A 27,968-nucleotide genomic window follows, 5' to 3' on the forward strand; every position below is an offset into this window, starting at 1 on the left:
AGTAGAACATATTATTGTTATGATTGTGTAATTTAAAATTTCCTGAGTGCCTGTTTCAACTTTTATTATTACTGGTTTTACTTATTAAAAAAAACTTGTTCCTTTTCTATTGCAATTTTGTTTTCTTCATAGGCACCACCATGTTGAGTTGTCATGATTATAATGTGTGGTATGAAGTGTGTTTCAGGAAATACCATAACTAATGCAAAAAACTGTGATGATATAAAAGGCAGGGCATCAGACACGTCACTATCCAAGCTTGCGGATAACCTCAAAAACAATCTTAAACTTGTGTATGCTTACTTCTTGTACTTTAAATGGACTGGGTTCTGACTCTTTGCTTTGTCTCCTTACTACAATTCTTTGATTAGTGTTTTGGTATTGAATCATGGGATAGAACTCTGGCTTTTGATTACGTTTTCTATACCGATCATCCCCACTACTACATTTATTTTTCTTTGGGCAAAGTGTAACAGTTATGTTTTGGAACTCTAATATTCAAAAAGAGAATGACACTATAAAAGAACAATAATGTAGCCAGTAATGGAGGATGCAAAGCAGGCCGTTCTTTTTTAACAGATTACCATATTTTTTGCTCCATAAGATGCACCTGACCATTAGACGCACCTAGGTTTAGAGGAGGAAAACAAGAAAAAAATATTCTGAACCAAATGGTGTACTAATATGTTTAATAAAATATAGCAGAATAATATTTCAACCATGTAAATTCAACAGCGGTATTAAGAAACATCATCACTGTCATTAACAAATAAGGAGAGACTTTAAGGTTCAAGCACTCTTCTAGTTTTATAAAAACCCCAAGAACTCCTCATCGCTATTCTCAGAATTTATGAAGCTCAGTTGCTCACAATCACTTTGCAGGAGCACGTACTTATCATCACGCACGTTTGGCCCAATGCTCCCTGAAGTTATATCACCAGTCTAGTCCCATCTATATTTGTAATGCCACAAAGCCCTTCATCTCCTGTTTTGTTGTGGGTTTCCAGTTTGAAAAATGAGAATACGATGCAAGCACAGCCCTCGATTCAAAAAATTGGTCTGCATACCTGTTTGTCTCGTCTGACAGTAGCTGAAAGGCAGCCTCAGGAAAGAACAGCCTGAAGTAGTCCAGCGGCTGGTAATCTGTCGAGTCCAACAGCAAGCCATACTGTCTTGTGAAGTCCGGTAGCCAGTTTGGCTCCCACGGATCAATGTCTAGGTATTCCTCCCACACGAACCTTGCCATAGGTGCATCGGCTGCACGAATGTGCTCAGCTGGGGCGGCATCGGCTGGTGTTCCGATCAGCTGATGCCAGTTCCTCACTCTCTTGTTCGATCTCCTGATCACTCTCAACAAAAGTCAGACTCAGTGATAATGCGCAAAACATTTGTTTTCTGCACTCGCTTCGCTCCCTCGTGAGATGTCGATGCCATTTTGCCTGCGTTTACATTTGTTTACATTTCGCAACTCGCGCACACGCGTGAAAAGAAAAGATGATGTGTGGATGGTAGTACATGGATGATAGAACTAGTACAGATAATTTTGCAGTTTTGGCCAAATAGAAGCTTTTTTCATGTATATATTGTTGTGACATTGCCACAGATGGAGAGGGAATTCTGATCATAAAATGAAACAATACGTTTTTTTTAGATTTTCTTTTTCAGAACAAAAAAAAATAAATACAAAATTTCCAAAATCCAAAATGATAAGTACAAAATCCAAAAGGGAAAAAAGACTAAATTTGGACATGAAAAAAGGAAAAAATATAGAAAATGAATTAATGACAAAGCCAAGATCAAAAATCCAAAATCCTAACACAACAGCCAGACTTCAACAAACAGAATTATTGAAAACAAAAAAGTCACAGATAGCAAAAAGGGTCCAACTCTAAAGGGGAGAAGGAAAACACGAAAGAACCTCAGCAATGGCTTAAAGTGCCTATCATAGCCATCAGGTACTGTTGAAAAGCCCAATGACAGGACATGAATTATTTCACTCAAAATTTTCCTTGACACATCATCTAAATTAATAAAACACAGAAGGGAACAAAATTAAACCAACATAAAAAACAAGGAATACTTAGTAGGTATTAAAATCATTTACAGAAATTGAAATACAACTTAGGGTGGCACGGTGGCGCAGTGGTAGCGCTGCTGCCTCGCAGTTAGGAGATCTGGGTTTGCTTCCCGGGTCCTCCCTGTGTGGAGTTTGCATGTTCTCCCCGTGTCTGCGTAGGTATCCTCCCACAGTCCAAAGACATGCAGGTTAGGCGGATTGGCGATCCTAAATTGTCCCTAGTGTGTGCATGTCCTGCGGTGGGCTGGTGACCTGCCCTGGATTTGTTCCTGCCTTGCGCCCTGTGCTGGCTGGGATTGGCTCCAGCAGACCCCCATGACCCTGTGTTAGGATTTAATGGGTTGGAAAATGACTGACTGGCTGAAATACAACAGGCAGCACGGTGGTGCAGTGGTAGTGCTGCTGCCTCGCAGTTAGGAGACCCTGGTTCGCTTCCCGAGTCCTCCCTGTGTGGAGTTTACATGTTCTCCCCCATGTCTGTGTGGGTTTCCTCCCAACGTCCAAAGACATGCAGGTTAGGTACATTGGCTGTCCTCAGTTGTGCTTGGTGTGTGTGTACAATTATGTTTAAGCCTCGTGACAATTTACAAGACATAACTCTCTCAACTCTAGTGTGTCCAAAGCAGTGACATGTACACTGAGATCCTATCCCGTCTGCAATGAGTGCAAGGCCAAAAACAGCCCTGGACTCACAGGGAATCACAGAGTCACTTTGGAATCACCAAGCAAACTAACCTGTACATCTTTGGGTATGTGAAAGGAAAACCCATTGGGAGAAACAGCAAACTTCACACAGACAAGAATTGAACCTGAACCTTGAGCCCAGGATACTGGATCCATGAGGCAAGCACTAACTGCTGCACTGCGGTGTCACCCAATTTACGGTAGAGTTCTTTCTTTTCAGATTTTAATCTGACATTATGGAACATCTAATACTGTATGATGCAAGACTTAACAGAGTCACAGGTGAAAGTGTCACTAAGTGCTCCACTGCTTGCTGCCTGTGCTCTCTAAGACTTGCATTTGGAAAAGGATGGATCAATATTCATGTACAGTAAAAACTTTGGAACTGTATTCTGTATGAAATGTGGCGATAGACTGATTATAACATTTATTTATGGTAAGCCCTCAATATTTAAAACATGTACAATTTCTGTCCAACCCTGTTTTTCCTCAGCGCCAAAATAATTGTCAAACATTTAACTTTTATGTTATCATTTCAGAGGAATGCAAGAGGCCATTAAAGGTTAGTGGCACACTTGCAGGTAGCTCATTATATACCAGATGGTCACCATGCCTTTAAGATTTTGTTTCAGACTGTCGTTCAATTATCTTTCAAGTGCACATAATTAATTTATTTGTCAAAACTGAAAACAACTGCAAAGGGTACAGCACACAGTTGCTCCACCACCATTAAGTTTTCTTTTGTGAATCAGGTTTTCCAGTTCAAACCAGCCATCCTTCCATTTATGGAATGTTCGTTTGGCCCATGTCTGGGTTGAAGTAGCTGGAGCTTGTTGTGGCAGCTTTGTTCAGGAGACAGTGATGGTCGATTGCAACACAATTACCTTCCTCAGCCGCTGCATCGCTTATTAGACTCAGTGACTAGAAGCTTCTGTAAGCTTGAACTCTATCCTGATGTGAAACTGGGAAATTCAGATTTACAAATCTATCACCTGTGTTTACCTCTAATATATTCTTATGTCTTGACAGGTTAGCCTTGATTCAAGAGTACGTGAAGTGATCAACAGGAATATGCTGGAGCCGACATCGCATACATTTGATGACGCACAGCTACAGATTTATACCCTAATGCACAGAGACTCATATCCCCGGTTCATGAACTCTTCGGTCTATAAGAATCTTCTTCAGACCATATCAGAACCTTCCTCAGAGTCTTAGTAATATTTCCTTTTTCTTAATTTATAGAGCATAGTAATTCATTGGGGGGCCCAAGAGCCTCTGTACAGGGACTTTAGATTTATAAAGTAGGATGTGCACCTGAAAGTAATACTCAGGCTTATTTTACTATGAACTTCAGAGTCTCAAACCCTGGAGAGGGCTCAACATCAGAAGCCAAATGCTGCTTCAGATCAAGTTAGGAAGAAACTACAAATTATAAATCAAGAATAAAGTCAGATATTTAAAAAAACAAAAAACAAAGAGTATGTAGTTGTTTTTTTACAACAGTCAAACACAGTACTCAAAGACAAGAGCTACAAATGAGGAAGTGCCTTGACTTTTCCTTTCTGACATTAACTGGCTTACATAAACTGAGCCTCCTGCAACATTCACAAGTTGTCCTGGCCAGCAATGGCAGCTCAAGGTGGTACTTCCACTTGTCTTGGAGTATACTTACTTGATATAATGGTATGTGCGCATAGTGCTAATGAGAACAATATTGATCAACCTCATGTTATCTAAGCTGATGGCTTGGACTATACTGCCTAAAACATGTTTTATGGTTGTTGTTAAATTTATTATTTTAATATCAGAGTTTACCTAAAAAATGAAAGAGAAAGGAAAAAATATTTAATATTGAGTCAATGTTTATAATGTTTCCTTTTAAAGATTTTTTCAGTTTTATTTTGCAGAAGAAATAACAGACAATGTGGGCATTTAAAGTCTTTTAAACAACAATAAAGCACAAGAATTTTATCCGTCTGGTCTCCATGATTTATTGTTTGTGATGTGTCTTGCAATTTTATGTTTCCTGTATTCATACCAATGAGAGTGAAGTCAATTATTTACAGTCACCTCCAGTCCAGTGCCATTAGTGAATGTGTTTGATAATTCAGTTTCAGACATGACAGGACTGTGTCGGGCAAAGAAATATTTCAAGATATCTCAAATTAATTTCATATTGGTGAAAATGCAATTCCATTTTTCAGGCATCTGACACCGATATGTCGAAATAAGTTCCCGTACAGTTTGAAATGTAAGACTTTAAAAATGTGTTTCAAGATATCTTAAAATGAACGTTCCTCTGAAAACAGCAAAAGAAAAAGAAAAAAAAATGAAATGCACAATAAGTTATTTTAGATTATTTCATTGAGATTTTCAAATTGAACTGGAAGTTACTGTATTTAAAGCTATCTCAAAATGTTTAAGTAATATTTTAAAATGCATGTGAGATTACTGCATCTTCAAATGACAAGGGTATTGCTTTAGGATACCTCGCAATGTGTTTGACATACAGTACTGTGCAAACGTTTTAGGCAGGTGTGAAAAAATGCTGTAAACAAAGAATGTTTTCAGAAATATAAATAATTATTGTTTATTGTTATCAATTTACAAAATGCAAAGTGAGCGAACAAAAGAAAAATCTAAATCAAATCAATATTTGGTGTTACTTACTACCTTTTGCCTTCAAACCAGCATCAATTCTTATAGGTACACTTGCACAAAGTCAGGGATTTTGTAGGATTCTAGTCAGGTGTATGATCAACCAATTCTACCAAACAGGTGCTAATGATCATCAATGTCACACGTAGGTTGAAACACAGTCATTAACTGAAACAGAAACAGCTGTGTAGGAGGCTTCAAACTGGGTGAGGAACAGCCAAACTCTGCTACAAAGGTGAGGTTGTGGAAGACAGTTTCATGTCATGGCAAGATTGAGCACAGCAACAAGACACAAGGTAGTTCTACTACATCAGCAAGGTCTCTCCCAGACAAAGATTTCACAGCAGACTGGGGTTTCAAGATGTGCTGTTCAAGCTCTTTTGAAGAAGCACAAAGAAACGGACAACATTCAGGATCGTAGACGCAGTGGTCGGCCAAGGAAACTTAGTGCAGCAGATGAAAGACACATCAAGCTTATTACCCTTCAAAATCAGAAGATGTCCAGCAGTGCCATCAGCTCATAACTGGCAGAAACCAGTGGGACCCAGGTACACCCATCTACTGTCCGGAGAAGTCTGGCCAGAAGTGGTCTTCATGGAAGAGTTGCAGCCAAAAAGCCATACCTCCATCGTGGAAACAAGGCCAAGCGACTCAAGTATGCATGAAAACATAGGAACTGGGGTGTAGAAAAATGGCAGCAGGTGCTCTGGACTGATGAGTCAAAATTTGATATATTTGGCTGTAGCAGAAGGCAGTTTGTTTGTCGAAGGGCTGGAGAGTGGTACAATAATGAGTGTCTGCAGGCAACAGTGAAGCATGGTGGAGGTTCCTTGAACGTTTGGGGCTGCATTTCTGCAAATGGAGTTGGAGATTTGGTCAGGATTAATGGTGTTCTCAATGCTGAGAAATACAGGCAGATACTTATCCATCATGCAATACCATCAGGGAGGCGTATGATTGGCCCCAAATTTATTCTGCAGCAGGAACACGTCCCCAAACAGACAGCCAAAGTCATTAAGAACCATCTTCAGCGTAAAGAAGAACAAGAAGTCCTGGAAGTGATGGACTGATCTCAACTTCATCGAGTGTGTCTGGAATTACATGAAGAGACAGAAGGATGTGAGGAAACCTACATCCACAGAAGATCTGTGGTTAGTTCTCCAAGATGTTTGGAACAACCTACCAGCTGAGTTCCTTCAAAAACTGTGTGCAAGTGTACCTAGAAGAATTGATGCTGTTTTGAAGGCAAAGGGTGTTCACACCAAATATTGATTTGATTTAGATTTCTCTTTTGTTCATTCACTGCATCTTGTTGATTGATGAAAATAAATGATTAACACTTCCATTTTTGAAAGCATTCCTTGTTTACAGCATTTTTTCACACCTGCCTAAAACTTTTTGCACAGTACTGTACATTGCATTTAGAAAGTATTCAGTCATTCATTTTCTGCACATTTTATCCATCCATCCATTCATTATCCAACCCACTATATCCTAACTACAGGGACACAGGGGTCTGCTGGAGCCAATCCCAGCCAACACAGGAAACAAACCCCAGGCAGGGTGCCAGCCCACCGTAGGGCACACAGACACCAAGCACAATTTAGAATCGCCAATCCACTTAGCCTGCATGTCTTTGGACTGTGGTAGGAAACCAGAGCACCCAAAGGAAACCCACACAGACACGGGGAGAACATGCAAACTCCACACAGGGAGGACCCGGGAAGCGAACCCAGGTCTCCTAACTATGAGGCAGTAACGCTACCCACTGCACCACTGTTTCATTTTAAATACATAAATAGTGGCCATCGATCTACACTCAATAACCCCTAATGACAAAGTGAAAACATGTTTTTTGATTAGAGTTTTGACAGTAGTGATTGATAGGACATACAACGTGTGTAGAGAGAACTGAAGATGGCAGTTTGCAGATACTAACCAGGCAATCCAATGGATCTTGACTTGTTAAGAAGAACAGGATCAACTACCCAACTCCTGGAGTGGTTACGTCTCTACAAGCTTTGCAAAGATGACTAAAAGCTGTAATTTTTGCCAAAGGGGCTTGTACAAAGCTCTAAATGAAGTGTTTTGATACTTACATGAATGAGAGATTTCAGTTTTTGATTTTGAATATATTTGCAAACCTTTCTGCAAACGTCTTCACTTTGTCATTATGGGTTAGGGTGTTGACTGTCAGGCCTGTGAAAATCTACAACACAATAAGGGCCCATTCACATCTATGCATTTTACTGGTGTTTTAGCGCTACACCAAATGCCCCTAAAACGCTTGAAAAGTTACTTGCCATTGTTTTCTATTATATTATTCACACCTAAATGTTTTGAACGTTTTAGAAAACTCTTTGGATGCAGCAGGTTTCAAGTGTTTTCAGCCAAACGCGTGTTCAGTTGAAATCAATTGTACTGCTCATAAAACGTCGGACCTTTGGCAGTAATCTGGTGATTACTGGTGATTAGTGGTGGCTCTGAGGCTAGGGATCTGCACTGGCAATCGGAAGGTTGCTGGTTCTAATCCAGTAAATGCCAAAAGGGACTCTGCTCTGTTGGGCCCTTAAGCAAGGACCTTAACCTGCTACTGCAAAGCGCTTTGAGTAGTGAGAAAAGCGCTATATACAGTGGGTACGGAAAGTATTCAGACCCCCTTCAATTTTTCACTCTTTGTCATATTGCAGGCATTTGCTAAAATCATTTAAATTAATTTTTTCCCTCATTAATGTACACACAGCACCCCATATTGACAGACAAAAAAAAGAATTTTTGAAATTGTTGCAGATTTATTAAAAAAGAAAAACTGAAATATCACATGGTCCTAAGTATTCAGACCCTTTGCTCAGTATTTAGTAGAAGCACCCTTTTGAGCTAATACAGCCATGAGTCTTCTTGGGAAAGATGCAACAAGTTTTTCACACCTGGATTTGGGGATCCTCTGCCATTCCTCCTTGCAGATCCTCTCCAGTTCTGTCAGGTTGGATGGTAAATGTTGGTGGACAGCCATTTTTAGGTCTCTCCAGAGATGCTCAATTGGGTTTAAGTCAGGGCTCTGGCTGGGCCATTCAAGAACAGTCACAGAGTTGTTGTGAAGCCACTCCTTCGTTATTTTAGCTGTGTGCTTAGGGTCATTGTCTTGTTGGAAGGTAAACCTTCGGCCCAGTCTGAGGTCCTTAGCACTCTGGAGAAGGTTTTTGTCCAGGATATCTCTGTACTTGGCCACATTCATCTTTGAGAAAAGCGCTATATAAATGTAATGAATTATCTTTCCCTTGATTGCAACCAGTTGTCCTGTCCCTGCAGCTGAAAAACACCCCCACAGCATGATGCTGCCACCGCCATGCTTCACTGTGGGGACTGTATTGGACAAGTGATGAGCAGTGCCTCATCAGGCGTTTTTAAATATAGAATTGTTTTTTTTAACTCTGTAAATGACTGTCCGATGACATAGTCATTTGGCCAAGGTGGACATAAAAATAGCATATAAAAAAAAAAAAAACAAAACAAAAAAATAAAACTCCAATAAAGCTACGGAAAAAGACAAAATCTTTAGAGCAGGGGTGCCAAACTCCGGTCATGGAGGATCGCAGTGGCTGCAGGTTTTCATTCTAACCATCTTCTTAATTAGTGACCAGTGTTTGCTGCTTAATTTTAATTAACTTGACTCAAATTAATTTGACTCGTGCCCCTTAGTTGTTTCTTTTTCCTTAATTAGCAGCCAAACAATAATGAGACACAAAACACGCCACTACCCGACCAGCTCACCTGTGCCCATCACACAATATCTGAAAATAAAGAAAGGTGAAGGTCTCAGTAAGGATGATCTCTCAGGTCACCAAAACATTTTGACTGTGTTCTTATAAAAAACAGAAAATCAACAGTTTTGGAAATGTGTGCTGTGATATAATGAGAGCAGCAACAAGCCATGGAATTAAATAACGGGTTTAATTAACAGTAAGTTTCAGCTTCCCGTTAAGAAATTGGTTGGAGTGAAACTGGTTGGAATTTCAAGCTCCAATCGCTGGTCATCTCTTGACTCGTTTCACATCTCATTTCTATTTGGCTGTCGTTTAATTAAGCAAAAGAATCAATTCAGAGGACTGAATCTTTAAAAACAGGGCTATTAAAATGAAGGCAAAAGAAATCAATTAGCAGTGAAAACAGGTCACTGATTAGGAAAAAGGTTAGAATGAAAACCTGCAGCCATTGCTAAATGTTAATTTGACTTGAGGTCTCATTTGGGGACTTTCTGAAATTTGTTTGGGTTCCCTCTTCTACTACATGACAGAGTAATTCATTGCAGATTCTCGCGACTCTTTGCATAAAGAAGTGCTTGCTGTCTCTGTTCTTAAGGGCATTTTCCCATAGTTTCTATGCACAACCTCAAATACATGGTTTGCTTTTCAGTAAGACAGAATTCTCCTGGATCATCTTTATAGGTGCCTTTGAGACTTGTGAAGACTTTAATTAGGTCCTCACACAGCTTTCTCTGCTCAAGACTAAAAGGCCAATTAAGAGTTGTTAATTAGCACACCTTCATGATTTTGGGTTGGGAGAGAATGTGCAAACTCCACACTGGTAGTGAGTAGGTATGGGATTTGAACCCAGGATTTGTTGAGTAGAAGTGTGCATGATGCTGGTAAAAATGAGATTAGGACATCTTTTTTGACCACCTAATATTATTCTTTACTTATCAATTTCATTAGCTTATAAGATTTTTGGTCTGGTCTTATCAGTCCACATGGCTCTTGATTATCTAAAGTAAAGACACTTTTCTTTTAAAATGTTTATAATAAAGGGTTATAAATTTAAAATATCCTGAACTTAGCATGCATGAAGAAATGATGCCAAGCAAACACGTGCAGACTACAAAGATTCTGCCTTAAATGTTTCTTTCTTCGTGTTGAAAGTGGACAGCACTTATCAGGCATGTTTGAAATTGGGCTTGTTAATTTACAGGATGTTCTCATTTGAAATTCATTGAAAATGTTGTTCTTTTAAAATGTGTTGTGAGAGATTTATAAAGCTTCTCTCACTTGAATGTAACATTCATTTGTTGTGTTACATGAATGAGGTGTTAATCCTATTATATTATACAAGATAATAATACACAAAAACTTCAGCGATAATAGCAGAAGAGACTTAACAGTGAATAATGAAAACAGAGAAATATATTCACATACATTACAGCAATTTCTGAAATCTGGTGACCGGCTCAGGATTGACAATGAGATAGAGAGAGACAATTATGAAACAAATAGTTGGACTTTTAAGCAGCAAAACCTCTCTTTTAAACGGAAGTGCAGATAATAAATGGCACAGTGCTCTCAGGGTGGTGCACCAGCCTTATGGCCTCTGTAATTTGGGATCAGTTTAAAACTCAAATCAATGTCTGCCATTTGTAGATTCTCCTTGTGCCAGTGTTTCTTTTTTCCTTTTGGGTTCTTTAAAATTGCCTGGCATATGAGCCCATTTGATGGAATAGTATTCTATCTAGAACTAGTTCTTCTTTGTCAAATATCATCAAAACGGGGCCTCAGCACCCAACAGCAGGAAATGCAGATATATAAAATGAACGGCTTAAGTACTATTTAAAGTAACATGAGGCAATTTGTTAAAAGTGATGACAGGAAATATAGAAGACTCAGGGGGAAAAACAGATAAACATCATCACAGTTTAGGCTCTTAGATGCCAAGCTTCACTCCTTTTTACTTTCATTCTTATTTATGTGTTTTCCATAATGCACAGGAAAATGTAATTTAATAACACAAGTGTGGCAAAAACATAAGGTATTCAAAAACCAAACCAAGAAGCAATGTATTCTGCTTAGGTCACTGTAGCCTTCCTCACACATTCGAAAGAGGTGAATGTGTCTATTAGGTTGAAAAAATGTTTGAAATATGAATATATACTGCAATGGCTCCTCTTCCTGTCATATGCCAGCTGTGCCCAGGAGGGGCTGTAATCTATTTCTGAATGCACTCACGTTTTCTATTTTATTTTTATACAAGAATTCACAGTGGGTTTAATTTGGCCTTGTTGTCAATGATCAGCTGGAAAAAATCAAAGTCATGTCAAAGTGAAAACAGATCTCTACAAATATAAAACACAAAAAAATTCATCCCCTTTCAAATCAGTATTTAGAAGATGCAGTAGATCTTTTGTTTTCAGCAGATGATGCTACCACATTGGACTTTTTAGTTACATTATCAGAAATTAAGGAGTCTTCATATTTCTTCAGTTCTGATAAATTCAATGGGACTTGAAGGTTTGTCTCCTGAACTCCTTTCTACTTTTTGGACACCATTTTCACTCTCTTATACTTTATGTTGAAGCTAAACTTTGCTATCTCTGCCTTCAAACAGAACACCACAAGTAACTCGACCTTCATTAGCCTCATCCTAAAAGCAAAACCAAACATCAACTGACTTTTTCACCACCCAACATGTTTGGTGAATTCTGTAACAAAGTTCCACACATGTCATCTGTATTTGGTTACTCATAAATTCATTCAGTCAGATCAGACTGGTTTTACTTCTTCTCACTAGGCGGCTGAACATTCATTGCATTCTGTACATTATAGCTGCAGCCTTTAACCTGCAGTTCTTCTGGCAGTTGATGCACAAAAGGCTTTTGACCAAATAAACTGAAATTTTCTTTGGAAAGACCTCTACTCAATAGGTGTTGGTGGTAGTTATAGTTAACTGATTAAGATATTTTTTCTCCTTTGCATTGGCATTCATTCTCACCAGCCTAACTATTTCTCAACCTTTCCAGTTCAAAATGGTGCCAAACAGGGCTGTAATGAAACTCTTACTTTAAAAAAAATCTCAGCACCTCACATTCTCGCTTTGCAATCTTAATTACCTTTAATGCATGTTTGGGTTCCCATCATAAAAGTTATACATATGCTGGTATTTTGCTTTTTCTTGATCATGCTCCTTTTACCCTCACTAAATGTCCCATGCCATCAGGTTGTTTTTCCATGGGTTCTTTTGTTTATTTAAATATTTGGACATTAACAGCTTTCCTTTCCTGTAAGACATTGTAACATCTATTTTCGTTGTGTCTGTAAGAATATCAAGGAGTCCCTTTTCTCCCATTGTCACTTCAGATTAGCAATTAATTAAAATGGAAAAAAAAAAAAAAAATTTAAATCCCTTTCTGGCCCTATGAAGTATTGGTCAGAAGTTAGAGCTTGTTTCTGTCCATTTTTGGAATGGTAAGAGTGTTTCCATTAAGCTTTCTATTTTGACTTGTGATACAGTCATATGAAAAACTAAGGACACCACATGAAATGTTATTTTCTTTTTTTAACATATGCAGTGTGACAGGCGGCTGGCATCCATACCGAGTCGGGACGCCCCTGCACGCTATATTCAGGAGGAGCAGCCCTGGACACTGTAATACCTCCCCCTGGACGCTAGATGGCCACCTCCCTGGGGTGTAGCAGTGCCTCGGGTTCCCACAGGGCATCCTGGGAATTGGGTGCAGCCCTGTTGGGTCCCCCAGGCACTGCCAGGGGGGACTGGGTTTGGGACTCCTGAGCCCGTATGGGCAACATATTCATCACACCCAGAAGTGCAGCTGGAACTCGGGGATCAAGCACCTGGAGCACTTCCGGGTGAACTATAAAAGGAGCCAGCAGCCACCACTCAGGAGGCAGAGTCGGGTGGGAGGAGTGGTGGTAGAAGAAGAAGTGTGTTGTGTGTCTTTGCTTGTGCTTTTGGGACTGTGTTGGGCCTGTGGGACACGGGGAAGTCTTTAATTTTATACGTGCCTCTGTGTCAGTCTGTGCCGGGTCAGGCGCTATATAGCGCCTTTATAACAGCAGACATATAAAGATTTGATCTTCATTTAAGCTGTGTATAGATAAGGGTGATATAACAAACACCATGTCAAATTTACATTTTATAGTCCATTTTATAATTTAAATATACACAAATGCAAATATTTCATAACTACACCCCTAAATGTATTATTACCTCAAATATCCAAAATTAGAAAACAGGTTCACCAGATTAGATCATCAAAAAGGATTTTGAAGGAACCTGTCTTATTTACTCCTCAGACATTTAGTTTGGTGTGCACTTTGCTGTTCAAATGTATGCTATCACCATGCCTAAATCGAAAGAGCTCTTTCAGAGGTATTCAGAAAGAAACTTAAAGAATGCCAGAGCCTAGCAAAAAATTTAAAAAGATTACCAAACAATTAGAAATCAACCATTCCACTGTCTGGAAGATCATCTACAAGTGGAGATTATTTCAAAACACATGCCAACTTGTCCAAGTCAGGATACCTTTCCAAGAGAGCAGAACACAAGGTTCTGAAAGAAGTTTCCAAAAACCTGGAATTTCATCATGGCAACTACAGGTAATCACTTGCCATTGCTGAAGTCAAAGCACATGAGTCTGCAGTTGAAATATTCTACGCAAATTAGATCTACATGGGAGATGGGGCAGGAAGAAACCTTTGCTGTCCAGAAAGAACATCAGGGCAAGACTAAAGTTTGCCCATGACTACCTAGCCATAGACCAGGATTTCTGGAACAGTACTCTGAACAGAGGAGTCAGAAATGTTATTTGGCTATAGTACCAGAAGACATGTTTGGCAAAATCCAAACTCTGCATTTAACCAGAAGAACCTGATACCAATTGTAAAACAAGGGGGTGGAAATGTTATGGTTAGGAACTGGTTTGCTGCATCACGGCCTGGGCAGCTTACCTATGTGAGGATGTTTCTGCCAAAGGGATCAATACAAACTATTAGAGCCAAGGGTGTACTTACTTTTTTCATATACATTTCATTTTTCACTTCCTTTCATGTTCATTTTTCACTGAATAAATCATTGAAAGTATTTTTTTTTCTTTTATCAACTATATCAAATTTATCTAAGGATACTGTTTAAATGACAACTGAATTTTCACTGGGCATTTACCCTTTGACTAGTAAGGAGCTGGTTAAATCCTTCCACTACTCCACCTTCCTAGTTTCCATCTGACTTCAATACAACCTCTCAGATTCCCTTCTGTTTATCCATTTACTTCCCTGAAATAAATGCAATGGGATGTAACCTTAAAGTCCCTTAATTTTACACTCTGCCTTAGGGAAAAGCTGAGAACATCTCAGCTCTTCTTCAATTTGGCACAAGCACATGCCCATCTTCCATAAACCTGCTCATTGTATTGGTTGCAAACCCACCTCTTTACTAAGATAGTAACATTCTAGTTGACATTTATGATGTCTCCAGACTCTGAATGTTCCAGTTACTTAAGTCACTTATCAAAATTGTTCTGTATAGCAAGATAGACTAAAAGGGGGATGGAGAAAATTGCACACAGGCAATGAAAGATCACAGATTCATGACAAAGGACAGGACCAACCACTGTCCCTCAATGTTGATGTTATATAAGCATTGTGGAAACCACAGTAAAGTTTATATCCGAGAGAGAGAGAGAAAGAAAGAAATTCACAGCTATCAATCCATTTGAATGAATTTTCTAACTTTTCAGGGAACTACAGCCTATGCAAGCAGATGGACAGTATACAGGTCAAGTTACACTTGTCAATCGACTCCATCAGCACATCTTCGGGAGGTGAGATTGAAAAGAGAATACCTAAGGAAAATCCAAGCATATAAGTCAACACACACACACTCTTTGACATGACTGAGATCATGAATTTTGATAAACCATGTAAGCTCAGAAGTGACAAACACATACTTTTTTACTATGTGAAAAAATAAGAGACTTGTGTTTACTATATTTTATATTCCCCATATTTGTAAAATGACTAATGCTTCTTACACTTAATGTTGTTTTTTGTGGGTAACATATTTGTCTATGAAAAGGGTGCCCTGTGTGTTCTACAACATAACTGGCAAAGGCAGCATTACATCTTTTACAGGATATGGTCAATGACAGGCTAAAGCACGTATTCAGGGTTTGTGATGATTTTTTTGGCTCACGATGAGGAACGGCTTATACGCTAATTTAAAATTTTTAGAGCTGTACTCTTAAGAGTTATGTGCCAAATTGCAGCCATTGTTACAGAGACAATCACACAAAAATCAAGCAATTCCTGTTCTGTTACAGGTTTTAAAAACAGTATGGTATTTTGCGACAGATGCTCTTTTCTTTGACTCCCACAGAGAGACCAGCAAAACGAATGCTTTTGCGATTCTCCACTTCACTGAGCAATACCTCAAAAGTTCACATTCACGTAAATTTCATTTTCTGCCTTTTTTCCCTCTACTCTTCAATGGTTTGAGGTAAAGAGGTTGCTTAGGAACAGGCGCAAATTCTCATGGTGATTAGACCATGAATATTCAAAATAGGTATTTTTATACCATAAATAGTTACTGACAGTCAGTGACGAGGAGTGGCTAAAGGCCACACATAGTTTTAATTTGATTTACGATTTGTAAAGGAACTTGGCATTCGACGTGGTGTACATATAGTTTTATAAATCAAATTTTGTTAGTGCATCGACTGTTTGCCTTTGGAGCAGAAGCACAATTTTAGTATGGAATCTAGGCAAAGGTTCACGAATGTCATTCACCACTTATGTAAGAATACAACCATAACAAACTGCAAATTACGATGCTTCTATTATGCATTTAATGCTAGATAAATGCTAGGAACATACAATTTACATTAATGATGATTTTGTGAATTGAGGAAGTAAATTAGATACAAAATTTGTGATATTTTCACTGACCATATAGAGCAAAAACATTTGGAAGAAACTATTTTATCAGTAAATATAGTATAAAAGCTTCAGCAATAATGTCTTCTGTTTGACAAGAGTGACTACTTTATAACGTTTCTCCATGCAATGTTAACAAGGCATTCAGCAGATGAATATTTTTTTCAACCAACAAATCACTGAATTTAGGAAATACCAAATACACCTTTCTTTATAAGGGCCATCAAGGCTTTAAAATGTATCACTTAGTTTCTTGTAAAATTTATTTTAATTTAGCAGAGTAAAATATAAAAAAATGTCAAAGCAGAGAATAGTCTATTTCTATTCCACTGGATTTACTGAAGCAGTGGAAGACCAAACCATGATTTCTTATATACAGTGCATCCGGAAAGTATTCACAGCGCATCACTTTTTCCACATTTTGTTATGTTACAGCCTTATTCTAAAATGGATTAAATTCATTTTTTTCCTCAGAATTCTACACACAACACCCCATAATGACAACATGAAAAAAAGTTTACTTGAGACTTTTGCAAATTTATTAAAAATAAAAAAATTGAGAAAGCACATGTACATAAGTATTCACAGCCTTTGCCATGAAGATCAAAATTGAGCTCAGGCGCATCCTGTTTCCCCTGATCATCCTTGAGATGTTTCTGCAGCTTAATTGGAGTCCAGCTGTGGTAAATTCAGTTGATTGGACATGATTTGGAAAGGCACATACGTGTCTATATAAGGTCCCACAGTTGACAGTTCATGTCAGACCACAAATCAACCATGAAGTCAAAGGAATTGTCTGTAGACCTCCGAGACAGGATTGTCTCGAGGCACAAATCTGAAGCCACTCCTTAGTAAAAGGCACATGGCAGCCCGCCTGGAGTTTGCCAAAAGGCACCTGAAGGACTCTCAGACCATGAGAAAGAAAATTCTCTGGTCAGAAGAGACAAAGATTGAACTCTTTGGTGTGAATGCCAGGTGTCACGTTTGGAGAAAACCAGGCATTGCTCATCACCAGGCCAATACCATCCCTACAGTGAAGCATGGTGGTGGCAGCATCATGCAGTGGGGATGTTTTTCAGCGGCAGGAACTGGGAGACTAGTCAGGATAAAGGGAAAGATGACTGTAGCAATGTACAGAGACATCCTGGATGAAAACCTGCTCCAGAGCGCTCTTGACCTCAGACTGGGGCGACGGTTCATCTTTCAGCAGGACAACGACCCTAAGCACACAGCCAAGATATCAAAGGAGTGGCTTCAGGACAACTCTGTGAATGTCCCTGAGTGGCCCAGCCAGAGCCCAGACTTGAATCCAATTGAACATCTCTGGAGAGATCTTAAAATGGCTGTGCACATTTACATTTACGTCATTTAGCAGACGCTCTTATCCAGAGCGACTTACAACAGTGCACCGACACTTCCCATCCAACCTGATGGAGCTTGTGAGGTGCTGCAAAGAGGAATGGGCGAAACTGGCCAAGGATAGATGTGCCAAGCTTGTGGCATCATATTCAAAAAGACTTGAGGCTGTAATTGCTGCCAAAGGTGCATCGACAAAGTATTGAGCAAAGGCTGTGAATACTTATGTACATGTGATTTCTCAGTTTTTTTTATTTTTAATAAATTTGCAAAAACCTCAAGTAAACTTTTTTCACATTGTCATTATGGGGTGTTGTGTGTAGAATTCTGAGAAAAAAAATGAATTTAATCCATTTTGGAATAAGGCTGTAACATAACAAAATGTGGAAAAAGTGATGCGCTGTGAATACTTTCCGGATGCACTGTATGTACAGATATTGGTGCCCTCCAAGACATTTGCCACCACTATTATAGGCACTTCTTTGAGGTGATTAAAAAATTGCTATTTAGGTGCAAACGGTGATCTGTTTAAAATTGTAAAAACCTACTCAAAATGCCAAAAGGAAACAAAAATGTCTTTGCATAACCTTGTATCCACTGAAGATCAATAACTATAAGATTTTAAGAAGCTACATTCAACTGATTTAAAGCATACCATAACTTTAAGTCAACCCTAGCAACAAATTTAAGATGAAGTAGTAGTAAACCGTTTTAAATTTTTGTTTTAGTTATTTTTTCTAATCACAGGTTATTCACAGGTCTGATGGGCCCATATATAAAAGTAAATAAATGTCATACTTCAAGCCTTTCACCTTAAAAAAATTTAGCACTAACAGAGAGAAAATGGAATACAATTAAAAGCACAGAGAAAGGCTGGAAAAAAAAGCAAACTAGTATTGGTGAGGGTATTTTGGTATGCCCAAAATCAAAGTATATAGGGGCATTTTAGTATGTTCAAAGCCATACCATTTGGCCTGCATGGGCTTCAGCAGTTACATCTGCTTTGTGAGAGCATAACAGCAGCAACCTTGCATTATATTATAACTGAAAATGTGTAGCATTATATACATTGTGTACCAGCACTGACTAAATGACAATAAAAGCTATAAAAAATCTAAAATAATTATGTGCAATATAAGGCAGCACTGAAAAGCCAACTCTGAGCATCAAAACATATCTATGTGGAAGGTACACCAAACAGGAAATGATACAAACAAACCTGTAAGGATTTTATAGTTATATATCAAGTATGCTAGTGAACAGGTGGAGAAGCAAAACTAATATAGAATTAAACACGTTTGTGCTGAAACTTGCACAGAAATATAAAAACACCCTATCCTACAGTAGTGAACATATTCTTTGAGCCAAATAGTACTAAAAATAACAAAGCATGCAGTGCTTAACTGTCTATGCAATGTCTTTAAAATGGTTAAAAATGAATGCTTGGAATGGTCAAATGTTATTAGTAGCTGTGAAGAAACAGAGGAGACTCCACTTGTTTGGTCTTATGCATTCAAATATATTGGGTGTTTTCTTCAGTGGCGATGCTAAATTCCAAAAGATAAAATATTCTGCAAATTCAGAAAGGAAAAGAAGACAGCAAAAAAATAAGAAAATGAAACAAAACTAATGACCATTGGAAATGCCTAATCAGTGCCCGATCACAACGTTGACTGATAAATGATAATAATAAAATGTACAGTACAGTGTCTTGCATGGGGACTAGTTTCTTTTGCTATGCTAAAGGAAAAGAATAAAGCACTTTATTAACCACTAGGAAAACTGGACAAAAAATAACTCATTTCTAGTGCATTCTGACAATCAAAACCTTGCATCAATTAGTTTTTAAAATCATTCAAACAACGACCTCCTATTAGAAACAATACAGTGCATCCGGGGAAGGTTACAGAAAAATTTCTGCTGCTTTGAAGGTCCCAATGAGCACAGTGGCCTCCATCATCCGTAAGTGGAAGAAGTTCGAAACCACCAGGACTCTTCCTAGAGCTGGCCGGCCATCTAAACTGAGCGATCGGGGGAGAAGGTCCTTAGTCAGGGAGGTGACCAAGAACTCGATGGTCACTCTGTCAGAGCTCCAGAGGTCCTCTGTGGAGAGAGGAGAACCTTCCAGAAGGACAACCATCTCTGCAGCAATCCACCAATCAGGCCTGTATGGTAGAGTGGCCAGACAGAAGCCACTCCTTAGTAAAAGGAACATGGCAGCCCACCTGGAGTTTGCCAAAAGGCACCTGAAGGACTCTCAGACCATGAGAAAGAAAATTCTCTGGTCCGAAGAGACAAAGATTGAACTCTTTGGTGTGAATGCCAGGCGTCACGTTTGGAGAAAACCAGGCATTGCTCAACACCAGGCCAATACCATCCCTACAGTGAAGCATGGTGGTGACAGCATCATGCAGTGGGGATGTTTTTCAGCGGCAGGAATGCAGCAATGTACAGAGACATCCTGGATGAAAACCTGCTCCAGAGCGCTCTTGACCTCAGACTGGGGCGAGAGTTCATCTTTCAGCAGGACAACGACCCTAAGCACACAGCCAAGATATCAAAGGTGTGGCTTCAGGACAACTCTGTGAATGTCCTTGAGTGGCCCAGCCAGAGCCCAGACTTGAATCCAATTGAACATCTCTGGAGAGATCTTAAAATGGCTGTGCACTGACGCTTCCCATCCAACCTGATGGAGCTTGAGAGATGCTGCAAAGAGGAATGGGTGAAACTGACTAAGGATAGGTGTGCCAAGCTTGTGGCATCATATTCAAAAAGACTTGAGGCTGAAATTGCTGCCAAAGGTGCATCGACAAAATTTGCAAAAACCTCAAGTAAACTTTTTTCACGTTGTCATTATGGGGTGTTGTGTGTAGAATTCTGAGGAAAAAAATGAATTTAATCCATTTTGGAATAAGGCTGTAACATAACAAAATGTGGAAAAAGTGATGCACTGTGAATACTTTCCGGAATGACTAAATAAAGTGACTTCAATACTAAAATAGATACACATAACTATCCTATTCGTCATGCCAGGACAATTGTGTATGATACTGGACAAAGACTGTGAAAACAGACCCTTAATGAAGATCTTCACATTTAGACTTTATTGTCTAAGATTGTTTCAAATTCATAAATAGGTTCTTTGCAAAATTCTGTAAATGTTCAACCATTTCAAATAGCAAGTGAAAACAGTTTGATAAACGTGAAAACAACAAAAATTTAAAAAAATCTTTGAGATTCAAATTGTTAATAAAATTTTAATGTCAAACTACAAATAAAAAGTTTGAACATCAAGTCATTTTGTGATGCTTTACAATGAGCTAATCTGAAGATAAAAATACAAGGATGACTCTGTAAAAGTGATGATGAAAATATCATGGTAGCCGACGTTTCTTTGACAATCTATACACCAGAAGACACTAAATGAAAAAAATGTCTATTTGTTTGAGTTTACAAATACACGTACAAAATGGATACTCTCGAATCCTGGTCCTGCAGTATTTGTTCATTTCCTTGCCAAGTGGTACTGCACACTACTCAGCAAAACTAAAAAAAGAGAGAAACATATGTATAATAGGTTTATCAATAAATATATTGAAAATACAGTTTGATAAATATGAAACTATTATCAATATTATCATCCATAAATAAGCATATGTAAACACCTGAATATAGGAGACAGAAATTTTCAGTGAGTAGGAAAGATACTGTTATCAAACCTAAACTAAAAGAAAAACTACAAAAAAAAAAAAAATCCATTTACAAAACTAACATTTGAGCCTTGCGTGTGAAACAAATTAGCCACAAAATTACGTAATAAATTACATAATAATACATAAAGGAATTTTAAAAAATTTTACCTTCCACCTATTTCCACATTCATTACAAAAAACAAACGTAGTCATAGGTTCATCAGCACTTCTGGTCTGAACCTAAAAAACACATTTTAAAATGAGATCAAGTTAAAAAACTTTTCTGCACCTGTAGAATGCAATTAAGAATTTCACTGTACGCTGTACACGTGAAATTCTACTAAGAAAGCATAAACCATAAAAGTATACACATTAACATTGACAAAACTGTGCAATCTATGTGTTAATTATGCAAGTGTGAATATTTTTAATGTTTAAATTAACTTTTGAGGAATCAGTGTTAAGCTGTAAATATGATTTCACACTTCAATATATCAATCCAAAAAGAAACTACTACCTGTAATTAGATTTTACAAATACTGAGAGTTTTGCCTGTGCATTTAACTTTAAGAGCACAAAACAACCCAGACCACTTTATGAACAAATTGACAAAAAATAAACAAAACAAATAAATAAAAATGAAGGCAGAGAAAAACATATAAACTTTCACAAATTCAATTAAAATTTGGTCCAAACAAGTAAATTAGCACTGCTCCTATAAAAACTACATTTGCAGCAACAGAGCTACTTATAGCATGTTTTGATTGCTCATTTCTTTTACAGAAGATAATCAAATTCTGCCTGTGCCACTTCAACAAATTAAAGCAATATGTGAAATCTTCACACTTTTACACAATGACTAAAAAAAGTTTTTGTTTTCTGTACCCTTAATTAAAAATATAAATAAAGAAAAGAGAGGGCCAGTTTGGCATTAGCTTATTTCAGGCTGTATAGTTTGTCACTTAGACATTCATGAACTAGGATTCCAAGCAAATAACAACTTTTCTCAACTAGTTTTTATACTAGCACAGAACTGTAATGTGCTTTTTCTTTAATACACTGCCATAGTCGTGGGGCTTGACAGGGCTGCTAAAATACAAGAAAAATTGATGTCACACTACACAACTTTTCCAAAGATTTTTAGTTGCTGCCTACATTTACAGCCTTAAGAAAATCATAGCAGGTCACCAACAGTTGTAGCATATGCCCATGATCACCAGTTATGTAATATGACACACTGGGGACCCAGTCATAGAACTCTTTGACATACTATGACAAAACCAGTTAGTTTGATTTTATTGTAGTGGTATGTAAGTGATAGAAATGGATTCTAGTGTGTGTGTGTGTGTGAATTAACAGGCAAATGAGCACTCAACCAAACGTGCAATACAATAAACGTGCACAAAACAGTGAGGCTACAAAAAAAAAAAAAAAAAAAAAAGAGAAAGAAAACAAATATTTTGGAAAACACAAACAGAAGAATATCTTGTCCAACTTTTGACCCAGCATACAAGTCTGTTTGTTCTGATGAAGGGCCAAGATTGTAGCTGATCAAACTTTACCTGGTAAGCACATGCTCAGTCACTATGCTAACTACAGAAAGACTTGCATGCTTACTGGCAGCCAAAATAAGATGACCCTTCGATAAAAGTGTGATAAAATGAGAAATGGAATCTAATATCAAAAGGCATGTCAAATAGTCAACACTATACAATTCAGAGATCAGAGGCAAGACTCAGCAATTGAAGTCAGTGAAGTTGACATGCCCTTTACCTAGACATAATGCTAAGACATGCATTGAAGGCCTGCTTTACTTGACTAATTATCCACTACTATAAAGATCAATGAAGGAAAACAAACCAATTAAATAAAATTTGACTGAAGCCCCAAAACCACCAAGAAAACATTTTGTTGGACTTATTTTTTCGCTTACTATACATTTGAATTAATAAATGAAAACAATGAATTAATACTGCCAAAAATCTCTTTCACTTTCTTATTTTTCTAAACTGGGGGGGCTTCGCTCGCCAACTTTGCTCGTGTTTGGTTTTCCGGATCCACACTTTTAAGATTTTTTTTTTTCTTTGAATTGTTGCTATTTCATTAATTTCACTTTTATTTAAGAACTTATGTAAAAACAATATTTGGAATCTTCCGAGTCCCAATATGCTGAATCTTTTAAATGAGTTCAGTGAGACATGTGTTTAATGACTTTGTACCATAATTCAGGATAGGTTTCTGTTTGGAATTTCAGCACAGACAAAGCAATCTACATCATCAGCAGTTAATAATTTTTTTTGCAAAGTAACCAATAAATGCATGTGAGGTAAAACACATTTTTGAAATTCTCCGACTTAAACTTCAGAGCCTAACAATATTTACATACTTCTGACATATCACCTATGTCCATATATTCGATCTCTATTCGCCCTTTAGTTATTTCTCCGAGTAATAATTTCTCTTTTTTTGCGGTAATGCGATGTTTACTTTCTTTTTTTGACAGTCATTTTTTTCTGCTTTCATATTCTGTATCTTGCTCTGCATGTGCTTCGTGCCTACGTTTTGTTGTTTTTTTTTTTTGAGTCTTCTGAATTCCAGTTTTCATTATCTCTAACCTGCTCTGCATGTGTTTGGCCCCTTTGTTTTGTAACCTCTTTATTACGTTTTACTTTGTTTTCTACTCTGTCTTTTATTTCTGACCTCGCTTTGTCCTTTTTTTTTTTTCAATGACACCTGGTCCGTGGCGATTATTTTCCCTTTTTCGAGTAATAATTTCCAATTGTTTGCGCTATTTTTTTTTTATACTTTCTAATTTTTCTGCTTTCATATTCTTTAACTTTCTCCACATTTGTATCGCGCAAACGTTTTTTTGAGCCTTTCGAATTACACTGCTTTCATAATCTGCTCTGCATGTGTATAGCACCAACGTTTATGAACATGTTTATGAAGTTCTACTTTGTCTTTTACTCTGTCTTTTAATTGTGAGCCCGATTTGACGTGCTTACAATATCAGTATGTAAGTCCTGGCCAATGGTCTGATTCAAATATTTTTACTGTTAGTAATAGTTGTTTGATAAATCAAGCGTACTGTTCGTTTAACCTCTATCCTGTTTTAGTGAATATATCACAGGTCCTTCGCAAATGAAGCATCCATTCTAGTTTACAAGCATGGGAGTGTGAGGAAGTACATGGCAACCACTCAGGCTGGCTCTATCATCAGGGTGTTCTTGGTGCGCTCCCAGGAGAATGAAAACAAATGGGCCCTTTCACCTATTTGATGAAATAAGCAAGTGCCTGGGTGCCACAATGACCATGAAGGACAAGCGCTCAGTGAAATGGTTGAGTCTCCAAGTGCCAAAATCAGGAGGGGGAAATAGCGTGTTGCATTAAATGAACGGGGCTCAGTGTACTGCATTGCTAAAAGTATGATCAACTGTCTGTCTAGGAGCTAAATCACCTAGCTTCCCGTGGAGGTCTGCGCATGCAACTGTTAGATAACCACATTACTGTGTGTGTCAAGTATGATCTTGAGTTAGAAGATCCTTGGCAATTATAGCATCCAATATTTTAGCAAAAGTAATTGAAATCCGCATTAATATATTAACAGGCACACTACTAAATGAAATCCATTCAAACAAGTACAAAAGAAACAGCAGTTAAATTACAACTGCTTACAGAATGCCCCACTCTGAAACTATACCACATTTCGCCAGGTGATAGATAACCTGGTTTCAGATTTAACAACTGCTAGACAATCAGCCAATTAGAGACACCGGCACAGAGGCAGAAAACAGGCTGACCTCTGGGTAATCGACAAACGCGCATTACTATGGAAATGTAACATTCCAGATAGTATTATATACAGAGTATTTCTATAGCACACAACATCTTGACACCTACAAAACTACATTTTCCAAATTTCTGAAGTAGGAGAACTTGGTTGTCACACAAGAACTTGGGATGGAGCTATAAAAGGGTCCTTATGGTTCACAGTTGACCCATTAGTTTCGCAGTATAGGTTGAAACTTTTCAACTAAGTGCAAATCATTATCAAAAAAAGGCAGCCGTATATTGTCTAACTTTTCATGTCTAGTTTCTTAGTATGTGCAAAAAATTAAGTTTTGTCCTGTAGGACCTCACATCAGACTCAGGCTGTTTCTCCAGAGAGGGCACAACTATCAGAAGATGCGGTTGTCCATGTTTTTTAAATAAATATCATTTTTTGTGATTTTACTATTGATAGTTTAACTTTCCTGGGACTGCAATGGAACTTAAAATGACCATTTCTTTGCCTGTGTTAAAACTTTTAACGATTTTCTTAAAATATGCCAATGTTTGTTACGCTTGAGTGTATAATGAGGGGCTGAAAGATCTTTAGGATAAATGCAGATTAAAATGGGTAATGTATAATTTTATTTTACTCTTCTCAGTCTAAGAAAATAAAGCAAATTAAATTTCAAAAGACAGCTTTGAAAAATGTTATTAACATTTTCTGTTCTCTGCCCCAATTTTGGCCAATAAAAATTGGGAACCAATTACAGCATTTCAAATTGTATCAAGTTGTGCTTTACTAAAATGCAATATCTTAATATTGTGGGACACAAATTGAGTAAGATGAAAATTCCACAATCTTAGTCAGAAAAGTGAAAAAATATTGAGAAGGTGGTGCAGCATAGGTAGGTTTTACATAAAATACAAGGAGAAGAATCAGGAATTAGGACATTTATATGTAATAAAGTTATTAAAAAGCTATATGTATTAAAAAGTATTTGACTAAAGGAAAAATAATAGGATCAACTGAAAAAAATGCTTTTGTAAATAAATGTGGCAACAGTAAAAGAGCAAAGCTACAAATTCTAAAGTCAGATTAAAAAAATAAAATGTGAAAAGTACATAGTTTGTTGTCAGATCTCGCTGGAAGAAAATGCTCAGCTGGAAATAGACAAATTCTGTAGAAATTGGGTATGCTTATTTTTTAGGAAATTTGTTGAGAAAATTTGAGATATCTCATTGAAAATGGAATAGAAAATGCTTAGAAAAAAAATGACAATTCCAGTCTTTGGCAACTGTAAGAAAACCGGAGTATTGACTGAAAGGCCAAGATGGGATATATATATATATATATATATATATATATTCAAATTCTAAAATGTCAAAATTCACAGAGATCCAACAATGCACTAGCTAATGACAATTCTTTAGCACTTTATAGGGAAGAATTTTATGTCAGACTGAACTAGGCACTATAGAGGTTAATTAACACCAAGAGCACCAGCATTTAACTTCCAAAAACACGGACGAGTATGCTTAACAATTGCACGACTGCCTGGACTATGCCATCCTAAATACTGAACTACAAATAAATAAACAAACAAACAAAAACTTATTAAATAAAAACAACTTCTTAAGCTTAACTGGGCTATCTCAACCTTAAACTCTCCTTGAGGTAAATTTTAATTTTATCAGCAGCTCCAAATTTTCAAAATTCTACCAGAACTTAAAAACAAACTTATTAGTAAAGATCACATATAATAAGTCAATTAGCAATAAATTTTTTTTGGTAAATGACATAGTTCCTTAACAAGATCTACACTTAAAAGAAATACATTTTGACCTAGCAAATAACGTAATCAGGAAAAAAATAAAAGAGTTATAGTACACCTTTTTTATCTAAGTGATTATGATTTGTAATATCTAAGTGGTTATGATATGAAATGTGCCGTAATGAAACCAATTGACATAGCAGATTGCCTCATCAACAAATTTTACATTTAAGACACTTCACAAATAAAGAGATGCATGCAATGATATTTTTATTTAAATATATAATTTTTCCATCATCTTCATTTGAATGATTTTTTTTTCTTCATTTTTCTTTATAAATTTTCCTATATTCAATATGTGATTAGCAGCTCTAACTGGTTTACAATTAATATTACATAATGCAGTAGTTACAGTGCTGTGAATTTCAAAGTCCCTGAATGATACTTGTGCCCTCTATTGGTGGTTTTTTCTTAAGACAACACTATGTTCTCAGGAAAATAACTGAAAATGGACAGCTATGCAATAAAAAAACAACAGTACTCAAAATTTAATATAAATTAAAAGCTTGCAAATATTCTACATATTTTCAAAAAACATTTTTAAAGCACTAGGTCAAATTAAATAAAGGCAATACATTCTGGTAAATCTAGAGACCCTATATGAGTAAAATTATAAATGTAGAGTGAGAGGAGAAATTTTAAGTGAAGTATGACATACCATTAACTGAATACTACATTAACTAATCCTGTAAAATGCTTTACTATAATGAAAGTATAAATCTGGTTTAAAAAACATCTATTTGCTTAAGTAAAATGCAGATTTCACCTAAAAATAAAACACTACCATTTAGTTTGTGATTTTAATTTTTTGATCTTCTTGTAATACATGTAGTAACCCGTTAATTTAATATATTGCCAAGCTAAAACAAGACAAATATGTGCAATAAAAGCAAAACATTAACTTATTTAGTGAATTTCCTTTGATGATCAACACAAAACATACCTGTGTGTATGTACAGTTCTTCTTTTTGCATTTGCCACAGACAAACAGATCAGTCTGGGTGCCTCCAGTCCTAGCCATTTGATGCTCCCGGATAGCCTCTTTGGTCAGGTTTTTACGCATCTCTTTCAACTCATCACTTGCCATTTCCTTAAAACAAAAATATGAAAGTAGTAAGGTTACTAAAATGTAAAATATATTTCAAAAGATGTAAAAAGGCCTAGGATTCAAACTCGGGAT

At 37.2% G+C, this 27,968-nt stretch overlaps 2 protein-coding genes across 7 annotated transcripts in view; one reads left to right on the plus strand and one right to left on the minus strand.

Annotated features, from left to right (window-relative positions):
• LOC114653293 (regulator of G-protein signaling 20-like) overlaps nucleotides 1-4,735 on the plus strand; it is a 149,392-nt gene extending 144,657 nt beyond the window's left edge. For all 3 annotated transcript variants that reach the window (XM_028803527.2, XM_028803526.2, XM_051929388.1), the window contains exon 5: nucleotides 3,791-4,735. In XM_028803527.2, coding sequence (XP_028659360.1) covers nucleotides 3,791-3,979 — 189 coding nt within the window. In that variant the 3' untranslated portion in view covers nucleotides 3,980-4,735. The remainder of the gene's footprint in view (nucleotides 1-3,790) is intronic.
• A 15,995-nt stretch (nucleotides 4,736-20,730) lies between these two features.
• The window catches only part of tcea1 (transcription elongation factor A (SII), 1), a 38,434-nt gene continuing 31,196 nt past the window's right edge, over nucleotides 20,731-27,968 (minus strand). For all 4 annotated transcript variants that reach the window (XM_051929386.1, XM_028803530.2, XM_028803528.2 and 1 more), the window contains exons 8-10: nucleotides 27,732-27,878; nucleotides 21,354-21,425; nucleotides 20,731-21,039 (exon numbers count right to left, since the gene is read on the minus strand). In XM_051929386.1, the coding sequence (XP_051785346.1) occupies nucleotides 21,031-21,039; nucleotides 21,354-21,425; nucleotides 27,732-27,878 (228 nt within the window). In that variant the 3' untranslated portion in view covers nucleotides 20,731-21,030. The remainder of the gene's footprint in view (nucleotides 21,040-21,353; nucleotides 21,426-27,731; nucleotides 27,879-27,968) is intronic.

The sequence above is a fragment of the Erpetoichthys calabaricus genome, chromosome 6, assembly GCF_900747795.2.
Source record: "Erpetoichthys calabaricus chromosome 6, fErpCal1.3, whole genome shotgun sequence".
Classification (NCBI taxonomy): Eukaryota; Metazoa; Chordata; class Cladistia; order Polypteriformes; family Polypteridae; genus Erpetoichthys; species Erpetoichthys calabaricus.